The sequence below is a fragment of the Panulirus ornatus genome, chromosome 43 (assembly GCF_036320965.1).
Source record: "Panulirus ornatus isolate Po-2019 chromosome 43, ASM3632096v1, whole genome shotgun sequence".
In the NCBI taxonomy this organism is placed as follows: Eukaryota; Metazoa; Arthropoda; class Malacostraca; order Decapoda; family Palinuridae; genus Panulirus; species Panulirus ornatus.
The window spans coordinates 23,188,426-23,206,224 of NC_092266.1; the positions used below are offsets into that span (position 1 = coordinate 23,188,426).

The window sequence follows — 17,799 nt, forward strand, 5'->3', positions numbered from 1 at the left end:
TATGTTAGATCTCTCGCCAGTGGTATTTTCTTCGTTAGGTCCCGGGAAGTACCCGGCGGTCTCCCGGTGTGGGATAGAATTCTTCGCGCGTTGGGATTCGACGCAGGCTGGAACTCTTCCAGGGTCGGGATTCACCGTGTTCGCATTCGTATCTTAGTATATGAACCGTTGCTTTTGATTTGATAAGTATTGTGTCTTCGTATGAATGTGTCTGTTTAGATGATTAAGCTCTTGTGCCGGGCCGTCAATACCCAGGGTTCGTAGGTCCCGTAATGTTCCTGGAGTCGAAGATCACTGGTCTTTGGTGTCAGATTCGCTCATCATTAATTCGAGACGTTTGAATCATTGTTGTCAGTCGTGAGGCACGTCACCCAGCCTAGCACTGTCATGCCCCGTGTTGCAAGGGAAGAAGTAAGTGTAAGGCCGATCTAGACATAATGGCCAATGGCAGCCATCAGCCTTAGCAGGTCTTGGCTTGGGGCGAAGGCCAAAGAAATAAGAGAGGATACTCGTCAAGTGTTGTACCGTTGGGTATATAAGTCTGGCGAGACTTTTCCCTTATGGAGGTCTTTCAAGGTCAGGCGTTTCTTAAATTTTTTTTCGTCTCCGTTTACAGTTGTATTGTGTTTCATATAGCAGTTCTGCTGTGGTAGATAAATTGGTTTTACAGTTAAGGCGTGCGTGGTCAGGTAGTTCGACAGTTAGGATAGTGTGTAACGGGTGGCTTTGACAATTAGGGGGCGTTTGATGGGGGTAGTTTGACAGTCATAGGGGTGCTTGGACAGTTAGTTTCGTCTGCGAGTGGTTTTTCTAATTGTCAATTTGACGGTTAAGGTATGTTTGATGTGTCATATTTTAATTGTTAAGGTCTGTTTTTGTTAGGTAGTTCGAGTGTTTGATACAGTTAAGGGGAGGTTTGGTACTTTGACAGTTTGACCGGTGTTCTAGCTGATAATAAGACAGTTTAAGGGGAGTTTGATCTGGTAGTCTAACAAGTAAGGTGTGCTTATTCTGGGAATATAACGGTTAATGGGGTTTGACCTAGCTCTTAAAAGGGCTTCAGATCTAACCATGTGACACTAAACTCCATATTGTATACATGTATATCAAGATATAAGGAATAGTTTTATACTCCCATTCCCTGGGATTTCAATTGACTGTATCTTTCCCTTTCTTTCCCCTCCCTTCCCTTGCCTTCCCGCCCTGGCAGCTTTGGCATGAACCACGACGGTCCACAGAACGGTTGCGAGTCGCAGTACGGCGAGACGCAGCACGTGATGTCCCCCCACCTGACCAACGATGCCATCCCCGTCACCTGGTCCAACTGCAGCAGGCAGGAGATCACACACTTCCTCGAGTGAGTACACCGTCTCCCTCACCACTCTCATACACCGTGCTTCTGTGCCGCCTCCCTCACAACTTTCATATACCGTGCCTCTATGCTGCCTCCCTCACCACTTTCATGCACCGTGCTTCTATGCCGCCTCCCTCACAACTCTCATATACCGTGCCTCTATGCTGCCTCCCTCACCACTGTCATATACCGTGCCTCTATGCCGCCTCCCTCGCCACTGTCATATACCTTGCCTCTATACTGCCTCCCACACCACTCCGTAACGATGCCTTTATAACTGCTTCCCCAAACCATTCTCATGCGTTGTGTGTCCTCTGCATTCCCTCTTCCTCATCCCAGGCCTCACCTTGCGTATGTCCTTGGGACATCATCATCATCACCATTCATCATCATCATCATCATCATTCATCGTCATCATCATCATCATCATTCATCGTCATCATCATCATTCATTATCAAAGCAAAATAGAATAGACTAGATATATATATATGGGGATAGGGGATTAAGAATACTTCCCACGTATTCCCTGCGTGTCGTAGAAGGCGACTAAAAGGGGAGGGAGCGGGGGGCTGGAAATCCTCCCCTCTCGTTTTTTTTTTTTTTTTAAATTTTCCAAAAGAATGAACAGAGGGGGGCCAGGTGAGGATGTTCCAAAAAAGGCCCAGTCCTCTGTTCTTAACGCTACCTCGCTGACGCGGGAAATGGCGAATAGTTTAAAAGAAAGAATATATATATATATATATATATATATATATATATATATATATATATATATATATATATATATATTAATAATTTGATATGACTTCATCAGTGAAGAGAAGGAACAGGTAAATGAAGGTAATTAAAAGTGTATATTTTTCAGGGGTGGGGAGGAGGAGGAGGAGGGGTTGTGTATCATATGTACTGAGAGAGAGAGAGAGAGAGAGAGAGAGAGAGAGAGAGAGAGAGAGAGAGAGAGAGAGAGAGAGAGAGAGAGCAGTGGGACACAACATGGTTGGCAGACACCGCGCTGAGCAGCCAGGTAGCTTGCCAGCCAGGTGCTGCCGTCGGGGGTCAAGAGGTCAGAGGTTAGGCGTGATATGCACGGAGACCCCGCGGTAAGTGAGCCACTCCATTATGCCTGACCTCGTCCAGTGGGTGGCCGGGCTGCACGCCAGCCCGAAACAAGTGACTGTGTAGTTCAAACATTACCACCAGACGAAGGGCAGAGAGAGGTTGTGTCAGGACCACGTCGTAGGAACTGTTGTAAGGACTGTATTCCGATGGATTTATTATTATTATTATTATTATTATTATTATTATTATTATTATTATTATTATTATTATTATTATTAGGTAATCGAAGGACCCCTTTCTCCGAAGGGACTTCAAGGCTGCATTACTTCCAGTAGCAGGGTAATGATGGTCTCATTCAGGAAGTTCCTTGAGATTGTCAACCGAATATATATATATATATATATATATATATATATATATATATATATATATATATATATATATATATATATATATATATATATATATATATATATATATGTGTGTGTGTGTGTGTGTGTGTGTGTGTATGACCATCAAATGGATTATGGTGGATGAGTTTGAGCATAGACTAATTTTTTTGTTTTCCCCTTGGATGATTCAAAGGCTTGAGGTAGTCAAATCCGTTCGCAGCATCACAAGCCGAGGTCGTACACACACCATCTCCTCACGTGGACGGGTGGTGGTGTACCCGATGATATTCAACCGTGTTTAGAGAAAGAGGAAAAATTGATCAGTCACGTTTGAAATCTTAATTAATGGCGGTGTCTGAAGGAGAGGTGTTGGAGGTGACGGGGGTACCGTCGCTCAGGCGTCTGTCTGTCTGTCCGGGTTGTGGTGACTCGGTCTTCCCTTTCGCCGTGGTCGACTCAATGGAAAAAGATGTAATTTAAGTTGATATTCAAAATGATTAAACGGACCGTTGAATATTATTATTTTTTTTTTTCTCCAGGGCTGCAAGTTAAAAGATTTATAGTCTTGCCACGTCATCCATAGAAAACGGACTATCTTTTAAACATAATTCATGGTGTCTCTTATGTTTTGTTACTTCATCGGACTGTGCTTAGGAGAAAAAAAAGGCACAAGCTGTAATATATGTTATATACGAATGGTTCCATATTTTTAACACTTGCTGTGTCGTAGGTCGACTAGATAGATAGATAGATAGATATCCCTGTGATCAGAAAACGGAGAAAGTACAAACGATTCATCTCAGGAAATAAAAGAAAAAAAATGTGTATCATAAAGTTGCTATGATAGGAAGGATTCGAATAAAAAAAAAAAGAGTTGAAGATATGAGAAATTAAGAGATTTTAAAGATCTTGTGGCCTTGCCAGATGCCACAAGGAGATTGGAAGGGTCAGTTCGTATCTGTCTATATTTACTGTTGTCTGTCTCTCTCTCTCTCTCTCTCTCTCTCTCTCTCTCTCTCTCTCTCTCTCTCTCTCTCTCTCTCTCTCTCTCTCTCTCTCTCTCTCTCTCTCTCTCCCATGATATTTTTAGGCCATCTTACGTTACAGTTAATGACTGGCCTCGACGAGCTCGCACTTGTGTCCCTGACCAGAGCCTCTGGCATATAAATTTAGAGAGAAAAAGATAAGACCAGTGGTTGGCAAGACCACTTAATTTCCCGAGCACGACGACTTTACGACCCCTGAGCATAAAGTTACGACCTTAGGCACGACGGTACGACCTCTGAGCATAAAGTTACGACCTTAGGCACGACAGTACGACCCCTGAGCATAAAGTTACGACCTTGGGAACGACGGTACGACCCCTGAGCATAAAGTTACGACCTTAGGCACGACAGTACGACCCCTGAGCATAAAGTTACGAGCCTTGGGCACGACGTTACGACCCTTGGGAACAACGTTACGACCCTTGGGAACGACGTTACGACCCGAGCATAAGGTTACGACCTTAGGTACGACGGTACGACCCTTGGGAACGACGTTACGACCCGAGCATAAGGTTACGACCTTAGGCACGACGGTACGACCCTTGGGCACGACGTTACGACCCCTGAGCATAAAGTTACGACCTTAGGCACGACGTTACGACCCTTGGGCACGACGTTACGACCCTTGAACAAAAGGTTACGACCTTAGGCACGACGGTACGACCCTTGGGCACGACGTTACGACCCGAGCATAAAGTTACGACCTTAAGCACGACGTTACGACCCTTGGGCACGACGTTACGACCCCTGAGTATAAGGTTACGACCTTGGGTACGACGGTAAAACCCCTTAAGCTTAAAGTTACGACCTTTGGACTCTACGGTGCGACTCTTGGGCATGACGTTACGGCCCTTGTGCATGATGACCTGGCCTTTAAGAACGATAGTCCGGAGTCATGCCCACTCATCATTACCCAAGGGTCGTACCGTCGTACTCAGATGGCCAGCAGAGTTCTGTGACCACCTGCGTACTGACCTGACCACCTGTAGCTGCCGACCTAACCACCTCCAGCTGCTGACTTGACCACCTGTAGCTGCTGACCTTACCACCTCCAGCTGCTGACCTGACCACCTGCAAGTGCCGACCTGACCATCACCAGCTGCTGACCTAACCACCACCAGCTGCTGACCTGACCACCTCCAGCTGCTGACCTGACCACCTGCAGCTACCGACCTAACCAGCTGCTGACCTGACCACCTGTGAATGACCTGTCTCCGAACCTCTGGTACTGTGCAGCACCACTACCAACACCTCGTGACCTCACCCCCCCCTCCCCACCCGTATTTCTCCCTACCTTCACCCTATGACCTGACTCCACTCCTGAGCCTAAGGGATCATGATCTCTTAAGGCCCCCCCCCCCCCGATAACTTGACCCCATCTGACATACCTGACCTCTCTCTCAGCCTCGTCAACGCCCCACGGGTCAGTTTAGCCGCCTGGCAGGTCACCGTCAGGTCATCCGTACACTGAAGATTATCAATGCAAAGAAAGGGAAAGAAATATTTTTTTTTTAGAGGTTTGCGAAGTCGTGACCTTGGCTTCAAGACCCAAAGGGTTCATTATCATTGGCCCGTAACTATAGCCAGGTTTGGCGCTGGATCCTCGATGTTCAACGTCTTGATAAAATCGTGGAAAGATATCCCGTCACCCATTTTTTTTTGCTGTAAAACATTTACATTTTTTTTTACATTCCTTATAGTGGGGATGTTTTTTTTTTTTTTACAATGTTATTAACAGAAGGGGACGTGCGGCTTGGAACACCGTCATACGGGCCTGTTGTTACAACAGGAGTTAACGGAGACTCCGGGCGTGACAGTAACGGTAATGGGAAAATAACGGTAGGCATTGGAGAGAGAGAGAGAGAGAGAGAGAGAGAGAGAGAGAGAGAGAGAGAGAGAGAGAGAGAGAGAGAGAGAGAGAGAGATTGACTTTGCTAAAGGCAGGGCTAGCACGTAGCGCTCACCGCAAGGCAATCTAGATGTTGATAGGGAACGAATAGTGTGAGTTACGTGTTGGCTTGCATTATGTATGAGATGGGGGAGGAGAGAGAGAGAGAGAGAGAGAGAGAGAGAGAGAGAGAGAGAGAGAGAGAGAGAGAGAGAGAGAGAGAGAGAGAGATCCCCACCCGCTCCTTTGCGTCATTCAGTGAACTTGTTCTCCCATCTCAGTGTCCAGTCACAGAAAGCTTCCCGGCGATATATATACAAGACATCAGACGCCAAAACCACTTGTGTTAGCGTCACGCAGCAGATCCACTGCTGGCTTGGCTGGACGACTCGCCATAACCCTAGCGCTATGGCGGTCATGAGTGGCAACATGAGTCTGTTCATACGTTCACTCTCCTTACGTCCAGCACGCGAACTCCAGTCAGTCTTTAACTGATCACTATGATTAAGTAAAGTGTTTATTGGAAATAATTATCAACCTAAGATTACTTTTCCCTTTAAAAAGATTAAGAGTAATTACGGTATGCGTTAACGTGTATAGTATCTTTTAAAAAGTATTATTATTATCGGAGATAAGAACTGAAGAGCAGCTTTTTGCCAAAGTGTTTATTAAGTTTTTACCATAGAGTGACCTTTATTGCACTCGCTGCTTGAGAATATATATATATATATATATATATATATATATATATATATATATATATATATATATATATATTCCCTGGGGATAGGGGAGAAAGAATACTTCCCACGTATTCCCTGCGTGTCGTAGAAGGCGACTAAAAGGGAAGGGAGCGGGGGGCTGGAAATCCTCCCCTCTCGTTTTTTTTTTTTTTTAATTTTCCAAAAGAAGGAACAGAGAAGAGGGCCAGGTGAGGATATTCCCTCAAAGGCCCAGTCCTCTGTTCTTAACGCTACCTCGCTATCACGGGAAATGGCGAATAGTATGAAAAAAAAAAAAAAAAAAAAAAAAATATATATATATATATATATATATATATATATATAAAGGATTGATTACCAGCGTATTGATATGATATATATATATATATATATATATATATATATATATATATATATATATATATATATATATATATATACATATATATATATATATATATATATATATATATATATATATATATATATATATATATATATATATATATATATATATGTAAGGCTCCTAGTAACAAAATAATGACTCTGGTATATATTGAGTATAAACTTATCCCAAGCTGATTTTTCGTCTCAGAAACTTGTTGTCAATTATTATTGATTAAGATTATTATGAGATGTTGTAACATAGCTTATTAACCAGAGTGGTTGGCTCCCCCCAAAAAAAACCCATCATATCACAGATTACTGGAGGGCACCAGCTACCAAGAGCACAAATTGCTTTTCAAAGCACTTATCATCACCTGCAGCAGTGCAGACAGAACTGGTTGCCATGACCCCTGTGGATGGGGGGTTTGAACTCTTTTGGAATGTGAAAGACGACAATTATTTGTACGTCTGGCAGCTCCGTATCGCAAAGGTTTCTACCGCCCCCACTCCATGCTCTCGGACCGGCAGGGGAGTGGCTCCAGGGGGTGGTGCGCCCAGTGAATGAATACACGCCCGACTGACTGAAAAAGCCTTTCTGTCAGTCTGTGTTTTGTGTCCGGGAGGGAGGATTGGGTGGGGGTAGGCATACAGGTGGAGCTCACCCCTTGAACACGGCGACGGCACGACCCTTGAGTATAAGGGGGTATGTGGTGTACTTACCCAGCTCATGGTTAATGTCCCAGGTCATATCCTCGTGGAGTCCACAACACAGATTGCCAAGCATTACATAAAGTAGCTATATGAGAGATCATGATCAATACTTTACTCATCCATCTCTCAGGTACGTGTGGAGAGCCGAGACATCCTAGGTCTTATCGTATCTAGAAGAGAGGAAGAATTGTAAACATACGTCTTTCATAACTGCCCATTTTCGCGCGCCTCCATTCACAGCAGGAGGACAGGGTGGGTGGCAGTGTACGGTAGAAGGCGTCACATTTTGCGCCTACATTAATGATATGAATCTCGCAAGCAACACTTGACCATAGACAGAATGACTACAGCGCTTTTGATTTCTTCTGTGTGTGTCTCTCTCCCACACCCGAGGAAAGGTTGCTAGAGGCCAGATAAAAGAGTTAATGGACAAGAATGTTGGGGAGTCGTTTGTCTGGTTGAGCTTTATTGACCTGTACTGAGCTAGTTTGGTCTTCCAGTAACGTTTGGAAGATTATTTTCCGAACGTCTTCAGCATAAAACTCTTCAGCGTCTGGTCTTTAGTGACCTCGCCTGTAGTTACTGGAGGGGCGTGGGGGTGGTGTTCGGTCACTGCATTCATCTCTGGTTTTCTTACTGTGGGTGAAAGTAGAGCTGGATTTCTTCTTCTGTCGTAGTTATGAATGTGAAAGTCGGGATATCTATTTTTAGTATGAATGTGAAAGCATAGTGCGTCTGTGGTGCCGTGCTGTGGGAAGATAATGTAAATATACTACAGAAATGAACTGGAACGCAGTATGATGCTAGAGCGAGGACAGAACTTAAAAGTGTGATAGAGTCAACGAAATAAAACAAGCTGCGTCTCAGACCACAAGAACTTTCTTTACAAATACTGTAAAGATTTTTGGCTAGACTTACTCCATGAAAGCACTGGCTGACACCATGGCCACATGCATTATATGTTTTGAAAAGTAACGTGAACTGTAAGATAGGAGGAAGAGTGTTGGTGCTGGGGTTAGGAGATGCCATTTGATACGATGACGGAAGCTTTGAGGGAGGAACTGCTGAAGCGAGTGAGGCAGGGACTTGGAAGCGGATGAGCCAGCGAGGGTGGTAGGTGGTGAAGTGAGGCGAGGACCCGGGAGTGGATAGGCCAGCGAGGGTGGTAGGTGGTGAAGTGAGGCGAGGACCCGGGAGTGGATGGGCCAGCGAGGGTGGTAGGAGGTGAAGTGAGGCGAGGACCCGGGAGTGGATGGGCCAGCGAGGGTGGTAGGTGGTGAAGTGAGGCGAGGACCCGGGAGTGGATAGGCCAGCGAGGAAGTTAGCAAAGAAGTTATAGAAAGAAGTCTGATCCTTGCCAAGGAGAAAATGTGGTAGGCAGGAGCTAGCGGGTGTGTTAGGAGTTGATGGATCGACATAGTGTAGGTATGGTGGGAAGCTGAATATTAACCCCTTGAGCTCGGAGGTATGATCCTTGAGCATGGCTAAACGACCTTTGAACACGACGAAACGACCTGCGAACGTAACGAAACGACTCTTGAAGACGACGAAACCGCGCTTGAACACGGCACAACTCTGTAGCACGAAGTAGTGACCTTTAAACAAGACGCTACGACCCTTATGTGACGGTCTGGACTTTACCTTTGCCCTTAAGGGTTAGATGAAAGGCCAGGCCATAATACCCACGGGTCGTCCCGTCGTGCTCAAGGACCTTAGCTTCGTGCCGGGTAGTCGAACATTAGATAAGATTAGCGTGGTATTATGAAGAAGGTCTGTGACTGGGTCAGGGAAGGACCGTATATATGATGGATTCCTCACTGGTGGAAAAATACAGATGCAAGAATACTGCTCTCTCTCTCTCTCTCTCTCTCTCTCTATATATATATATATATATATATATATATATATATATATATATATATATATGATTTTGGTCACGTTGATGTTGAAATTAACTGTTCTAGGAATGAAATATAATCGAGTGAATAAAGCACTTTTGAACCAAGAGGGAAAATCGATTGAACTTGTGTGTAATATATATTTAATTTTTTCCCCAAGAACAGGAGTCGTCAGACTTGTCTGGGTGACTGATACAATGTTTATGACCGGAGTAAATCTAGGATTATGTGTTTGCCTCTCTGGCGGTTCACATTGTTCAAGAAAAGTTGAGGTATTATGTGGAGGACAGAAGATAAATGTTCACGATGTTCAGGACCAAGTGGAGGCGGGAGATTATGATTAGGAATAATGATGTTGAGAAGGTTATATCCTCAGTGATGTAACTTCAGTACATGTGTGATGTAGAAGACAGGCAGCGGAACAGACTACCCACAGACGTAACAGAGACAGTGTATGACATAGGAGGCAGAAGAGACTGAATGTTTTAGACAGAGGGCAGTTGATAAAGAGACCACAGACAGAGAGACACACTGACACAGAAGACCAGTAATAAAAGACCACAGACATACACAGTATCACATACAGAAGACAGGTGATAGTGAGTGTGAGCCTCCCGTACAGTGTTTGTTTGTGGGAGGTGAGGGTGGGAGAAGGAGGAGGAGGAGGAGGAGCAGGAAGCGTGGCTGTAATGTGAGAGGGACAACTTCCGGGAGAGGCGGGCGCGGGACGGTGTCGGGGGGGCGCAGGGCATGAGGCAATGGAGGAAGTACCACTGAGGGACGCTGAGTGAAAGGACTCGACGTGCTATCAGGAGAAGACTTAATTCTATATACACTCGGAAAAGACTGAGCACTGTACTTTGGAGGATTGAATACTCTTTGAGACTCCATTATAGTCGAAAAAGCTGAGTGTCCTTGCTCGATGTGACTCCATCATACTCGTGAAAGTTGGGTAGTGCACTCTAGTGGTCGTGTCGGGCCTAAGGACCCACAGTGGAAGAGGTTTCATGGCCTGTGTCTTGCCATCCCAGACGGGGGAAGTGGAAGTAAGGAGCGTGAGGTCGATCGCTGGACATACAGTCCTTGTGGGTAGTTGTCACTGGACCTCAAGACGGACGTGGGAAAACTTGGAACAGGTACAGAGGAGGGTTACAAAACTTAACCAGCTCTGAGAAGAAACGTACCTTGTGAAGAGAAACAAAGAATATTCAAACGTTTTTCTTAAGAAACACAAGATACGCACACAGACGTCGTACAAGTCTTCAAGATTCTGAATTAATTTTTTGACGGCATGAATCATACGAACTTTGTAGAAGTACAAGGCAACAGAGTCACCAGACGAGATAGGATGTAGTAACGATACAAGGAAAAGCTTCTTTGCATATATTACTATTCAACATTGGAAGTTATCGTTAAACATTGTTAAACGACTGTTAATATCTTGCAAAACAAACCGGCTGAACAAGTGTTTCATCAGTGGAGTGTTTACCAAGTGGTATGGATTTATGCAAACACATTTTCTTTCTTTCTGAGGCTGTGTAGACGATCCTTGTCAATAGATTGACAGAGACTAGATTAGCATAAAATGATGATAGACAGTAACCAACAAGTATTCATTTATCATTCTATTAGAATTCCATTTATGCTTTATGTAAGCATTGAAGGATATGTTGCCTTTTATTCATCTCTCCTGCTGTTGTTGCCTGAGGTAAGGGAGGGAGGGAGGGAGAACTCCTCTCGTGCGAAGGGTTGGTTCTACCGTAACTTCATTTACCTAGAAATGGAAATTGTCCGGTAACCAGAAATGTCGTTCGGATTAGAATATTCCACGTCACCTGACCTCATCCGTAGGCCAGTGTACCCGCCACTATCTGTTGTTCGTGTGTACCCCTGTTCACGAATGGTGTATAGATTTATTTGAGAATTTCTCTTTGTGTTGGAACTAAATCGCACTAGGAATCATTGGTAAATTGCGTGTCTTAATCGAGCGTGTACACTCGAGCGAAGGTGTCCAGTAATTTGCACATGCTAATTGTATGAAAATTTCCCGTCATGTGCGCCTAATGACAGGATCGGTGCGCTCACTAATCATGGATGATTATGCAGTAATTATCATAAGATTCCTTAATTACCTAGCAAGGACGGGGAAGGGGGGGGGGGGGCGGCTCGCTAAGACCCTTGCATAAATCCTTGACCGTTGCGTTGCGACCCTTGAGCGCGACGGTACGAACGCTTGAGCGCGACGGTACGAACGCTTGAGCGCGACGGTACGAACGCTTGGCCACGGTAGAAACCCCTTAAGCGCGACGGTACGGAATGAGACGGTCCTGGAGCAGGACGGTACCATTGTTGAGGGCGAAGCTACAGCCTTGAAGCACAACCAATACGACCCTTGAGCACAATGGTAACGACTGTTGAGCACACGACGACACGACCCTTGAGTATGACGGCGAGACCTTTGACCTGACCCCCGAAGCACCATACTCAAAGGTCGCACCGGCGTCGTGCTCAAGGGGTTAGAATTACCAAGCGCCTTGGCCAGGAGAGTGAAAGTGTACACGTTCGCTGTACAGTTGACGAAACTTTTAGTAAACTCGCTTTAAGAACAGAGCCTGCGTCATTTCTACGCTTAAAACTCGCTTAATGTGAAAGACGCTGGAGGGCGGGGGGCGAAAGGAGTCAAGAGATCGGATGGGAAAAACTCGCTAGCGCGGCTCTGTTGTCGGTGATAGCACTCGCTTACAAGTCAGAGAGAGAGAGAGAGAGAGAGAGAGAGAGAGAGAGAGAGAGAGAGAGAGAGAGAGAGAGAGAGAGAGGCGCTTAATGATATCAAAGCGTGGCCAGGAAGGAAACCGAAAGACTCGCTTAAAGTAACCTTTCGGGTCCATGGAATTCGACATGATCCGTTTAGAAGTATTTATTATATCGAGGAAACCGAGCGAGCGAATACTACGCAAGCGCAGTCGGGAAGTCAATAGAGAAGGCTTGCTTGACCTCTGGAGCATAACGGGACGTGTCTTGGGTACGATGGCACGACCTCTGACCTGACCCATGAGGTGTCGGCCCAGAGGCGAGGACATGATACCCAAGGGTCGAGCCATCTGAAGAGCCGAAGGGTCACGCCGCTGCGCCCGAAAAGGTATAGAGTTAGCGCAGCGATTGTCTCAGTCTTCGGGTTCAGCGCCCAACTGAACACACTCAGTGCTCGCTTGTAAGTCACCTCGCCTGCCTGCCTGCCTGCCTGCCTGCTTGCCCCTGTACCCTGGCCGGACGAAGGGAACCCCGAGACTCGCTTCTGCAGCCAGGTAGAGGAGCAGTGTCGTGTGAGGAGCGGGAGGCATGGGAGCACGGCCTGGCATTAGCATCGGGCGGCCCGAGCTGCACGGTAGAGCTGAATGTATAATCACGACGCTAATTGACGAACTGACCACACAAAAAGTGTGCTGAGTCACACGGCCGAGATGACCTTTTCTTCTCCATCTCTTTTTCGGTAGCGGTGATAGTTAGGTGGAGGGAGGGGAAGTGGAGGGGCAAGGAGGGGGAGATAATGATGGCGAGAGAGGAGTAGGAGGAGGATGGCAGAAGTAGTGAAAGAAAATGATAAAACAATTCAGGAATAAAATGTTGGAGGAGGGAGAGAAGGAAGGAAATGAATCAGGAGAGTGCACTGGGGTATATGGTAGATACAGGGAGGGAAGACAATGGAAAGGAAGGGGAGGTGGGTATCGGTGGCAGGGAGGGGGCCACATCTGTCCACGCGCCGATAGTAATACTTAAGTCTTGCTAAAGTTTCCTGTGGTATTGCTACATCCCCGCCACTCCTCCAGGAGTCGCCATCCTTCTCCACCAGCCAGGAATGTCTGCTGGACATCCTTCCCTCTTTGTTTGTCTCCTCTTATGCCTCCTGCTGGCTGTTATCCATACACTCGATTCCTGCCGTCTATCTCTTCCCTTTCTTCAGTAATTTTCTTCTCAGTTTTACATCTGTCGAAGCAGTCCTTCACTCGCTTCCCTCTCCGTCCCCTGAAAACCATTCCTCTCTCTTCATTCCGTTCTTCCTCAACTCCCTCATCAGAACAGCCTAATCCCAACTCATGCAGTTATTTGTCGTGTCCTCAGCAATGTGACGCGGTCCTCCATTCGCCAGCAGCCAGTCAGTCTTCCTGAAGGTGGTACCACCAGCCAGTTAGTCGTGCTCAAGGTGGTACAACCAACCAGTATCTCTCTATCTCATGGTGGTACCACCAGCCAGTCATTTGTGCTCTAGGTGGTACCACAAGCCAGTCATTTGTGCTCTAGGTGGTACCACCTGCCTGTCATTCGTGCTTAAAGTGGTACCACCTGCCTGTCGGTGGTGCTTAAGGTGGTCCAGGGTACACAGTCCACGCCAGGCAAGACCCTCACCTGATATGAGGCTCACGTAGGCACCCGAGTTACACGGTCACTGCTGATCCGGGGGAGGACCCCAGGTGTCCGGGGGAGGAGGACCGCGTGCCTCTGACTGAGTGGTCATGACGGCCACCCTCTCCACTTGGTCACTCCCGTCGCCTCAATGCGAGAGACAATAAAAGAGTAGATGGGGTTCCACGGTCTTGCAGCTTGCAGAATCCTCAGGGCAGCAGGTACATATGATTTAAGTGCATCAAACACAGACTGTTCACATGTTGGCCGTACGTTTTGTCGCTCAGTGACAGCATCAAGGAAAAGCAATGACTTTGAGACAGTGTCTCTGTTGGCCAGGGGAGGCATCAGGCAGGCGGGGAGCAGGAGAAGGAGGCTTCTCTTTCGAAACGTGTCTCATTGCTCCCAGATCCTTCGTCCCCTCACCCATCGTATGACTCACACCCTCCATTCGCTGCAGGCGGCAACAGCAGGTAGACAGCAGGAGGAGGAGCGAGGGGGTGTGGGAGCGTCATGCAGTCTAGGTGTGCAGGCGACGCCAGGTCTGGTGGCCAAGACCCACCAGCTAACCACACACACACACATATACTGCTGGTGCCACACACGAAGCGTGGCGCGCCCCTTGTCATACCACGTTATCTCCCCGCTCTGCCAAACCATAACGACACGCCAAACTATATATGATAGTCAGGGCAGGCCGGATTGTGTGGCAGGGTAAACAAGTGGAACCAGGCTACGGTGTGGGTCGACTCTGGGCCCCACGCCCGCCCGGGTACTGCGTAGTGTCTGCCCGCCCCACGACAGATCCTGCCTGCAAGTAAGGTTTTTTCGTGTCATTCATCCAGTGCGCCGCCAGGGGCATCCTGCATTACCCAGTCTTGTCTGGGTCGCCCCTCACGTCTCCCGCATGATGTTCCCTGCTTCAGTGAGAAGCACCTGCAAGAGATTATTTTAGTGGTCCCTCACAGTGTTCTGTGCCTCAGTAAGAAGCTCTTGCTTCATCCCAGTGGTCCCTCACAATGTTCTATGCTTCAGTAAGAAGGTATTGCTTCACTCAGTGGCCCCTAACAATGTTCTGTGCCTCAGTAAGACGCTCTTGCTTCATCTCAGTGGCCCCTCACAATGTTCTGTGCCTCAGTAAGACGCTCTTGCTTCATCTCATTGGCCCCTCACAATGTTCTGTGCCTCAGTAAGACGCTCTTGCTTCATCTCAGTGGCTCTTCACAATGTTCTGTGCCTCAGTAAGAAGCTCTTGCTTCATCTCAGCGGCCCTTCACAATGTTCTGTGCCTCAGTAAGACGCTCTTGCTTCATCTCAGCGGCCCTTCACAATGTTCTGTGCCTCAGTAAGACGCTCTTGCCTCAGTTTATCTCGGTGGTTCCACACAATGCTCTGGACCTCAGTGTCAAGCTCTCGCTTCAGGTTATCCCAGCGATCCTACAGGGTTCACCCAAGCGCGAGGCTGGCGTGACACTGCAGCGCCCAGATAGGACGGAGGCAAGGGAGTATAAAGGCGTGATGATATCGTAAGAGATATCGGCTGGAGTGTCACACATCCACGTGGTAAGACAGTCGCTGAGTAGCAGAGTGACCGCCTGTGTGTGTGTGTGTGTGTGTGAATACATGTGTGTGTGTCCCTGAGTGGACGGATGGGATAGAAGAGGCGCATTTCGGGAGCAGGATGCTGCGCCACATGACGGCTGAGATGGTGTTGTGGCCAGGCTGGCCAGTGTGGCGCTGACGGTCGTTATAGCCAGCCTGCAGGTAAACTCACCCCACCTCACCCTCTCTCACCCCCATCCCCTTTCCCTTGCACGACACACGCAACCTTATGCATACGACTCTTCCCTCACGCACACACACACACACACACACACACACACACACACACACACACACACACACACGGGCATGTGACCGTCCACGCTGCCAGTTCCTTTGTGAGCGACAGCTGTCTCTTTTTCCAGCACCGCCAGGAAGATTTACTCGTGATGACGAACCACTTTCTGTTAACGATGATGATAAGACAAGATGTCGTGGGCTCCATCTCAGCACAGAGCCTACATAAGGAAAGTTTTTCCTTGATGTATACTGAACACTTCGACATCAGCTGTATACATGCAGCTACCGTGTGCACGTGGGTTGTTGGAACCCAATCCAGAAACTTGTACCCTCTCCAGCTCTGCCCCAGCATTGGAGAACACGTAACCCTTCACTCTCTGCTCCATTTCTTCCCTTTCCTTTTTTATTCATCAAAACTTTTAGATTCTCCTGGGTCGGACAGGTCGAGGAGGGATGGATGGTTCCCAGGTCCCCCTCGACTGATATCAATCGACTGGGAGGGTACTCCATCCTTCCACACACAACTCTCAGACCTTACTCCTTTTCTTAACATATCTCTGCAGTGTTCCCGATCTCAGCTCTAACCTGCCCTCTGCTGAGTACCGTCTCCCTACTCCTTCCCCAGATCCTCCTCGGACGCCTAGCTGTCCAGGGTTGCCTCGCTTTCTACACTGTCAAGTCTCCAAGTTCAGTCTTTACTATCGTTTTCATTCCAGGAATGGCGTCTTTGCCTGCTGTAATGAAAAACCAAAATCCCGTTGCTCGCTTCGTGGTTCTTGATGTCATGTGACTCAGAGTATCTCTAGCCTCCATAACTAAGCTGTTAATGTTTCGTATATTCCCTTTCCGCCTTCCTCCACCTCCACCTTTCTCCAACTGTGTACGAGTCTACGACTCTTTGGCTTCCTGCCACGAGGCACTGCCGTCTTTCATATGCACGTACAAGGATCCTCCGGAGAGGCAGGGGATTCCAATGTACACTACCAGGATAGGTTAAGCTTTGCCAGGGATGATCCCGGTGGAGCCGAGGCCTTTTCTTTTTCCTTCCTTCTGAACGATTTGGAAGAAATAAACGCACTCAAGATGAGTTCTCGACCGACGAGATCACTCCTTCCAACACACACACACACACACACACACACACACACACACACACACACACACACACACACACACACTATCTCCTTATTTTTTGTTACTTTTGAATCCTCTCTCTGTAATTACACCATTTCTTTCTCCTTAGGGTCCCCCCAACCACAATCTTATTTCTGTCTCCTCTAATTGGGCACACCCACACACCATCCCCATCCCCCTACCTAGAAACGCCAGCTTTGGCAGGGAGGGAGAGCTCAGCGCTCATTTCACACACGGCTTCCTCACTGACTGGGGTGTGTGCTGCTTCTCTGGCCGGGTTACTTTATGTTTTCTTAGTACATAGCAGAGTTGGCGCCCTGCGTTCCATCTTCTACTCAGTCATTCTCCTCCTTGGTCATGATGGTTTGATCCCTTACTGATTAAATCCCTGACTGTTTCATGGGTCATTAGAAGTCCTGGATTAACGTCCATATCACATAATAATCTGCTGTAATTAAGACCACAGAAGATTTTGAAAACCGAGAGAAAGTGCTCAAAAAAAAAATTTCCCTCAAGAAAACTGATTCTAAAGTTGGATTATTTACGGTCTGGTGTATCGCGCGGTAGCTCATTATGTTCAGTTTGATAAGATTTAGTTTTTTATATGTGCTCTTGTGCTGTCTGCGACCCACTGTGAGTCACCGTGACCAGGGATGTGACGAAATGTGACCTCTTTGACTCTTACATGACTCATTATGACCTGGTGTGTGATCCATTGTGACTCTTTGTGACCTCGCATGTAATGGAGTATTACTCATGTGACTCATTGTGACGTGGTATGTGACGCAGAATGACTCCTGCGACCTGGTGTGTCGTGGTTCGCGATCCCAGAATGACTCCTGACTCACTCTGAGTCCTGACTCACTCTGAGTTGATGTGTCTCTCACTGTGACTCACCGTGACTTGGTATGTAACCCAGCATGACTCTTGCGACTCTCTGTGACCCACCGGTATGTAACCCACT

General features: G+C 47.2%; 1 protein-coding gene across 1 annotated transcript in view; it reads left to right on the forward strand.

Moving 5' to 3' along the window:
- The window catches only part of LOC139762408 (A disintegrin and metalloproteinase with thrombospondin motifs 6-like), a 175,528-nt gene that overhangs the window by 138,847 nt on the left and 18,882 nt on the right, over positions 1 to 17,799 (forward strand). The window contains 1 exon segment of the mRNA XM_071687265.1: positions 1,211 to 1,357. Coding sequence (XP_071543366.1) covers positions 1,211 to 1,357 — 147 coding nt within the window.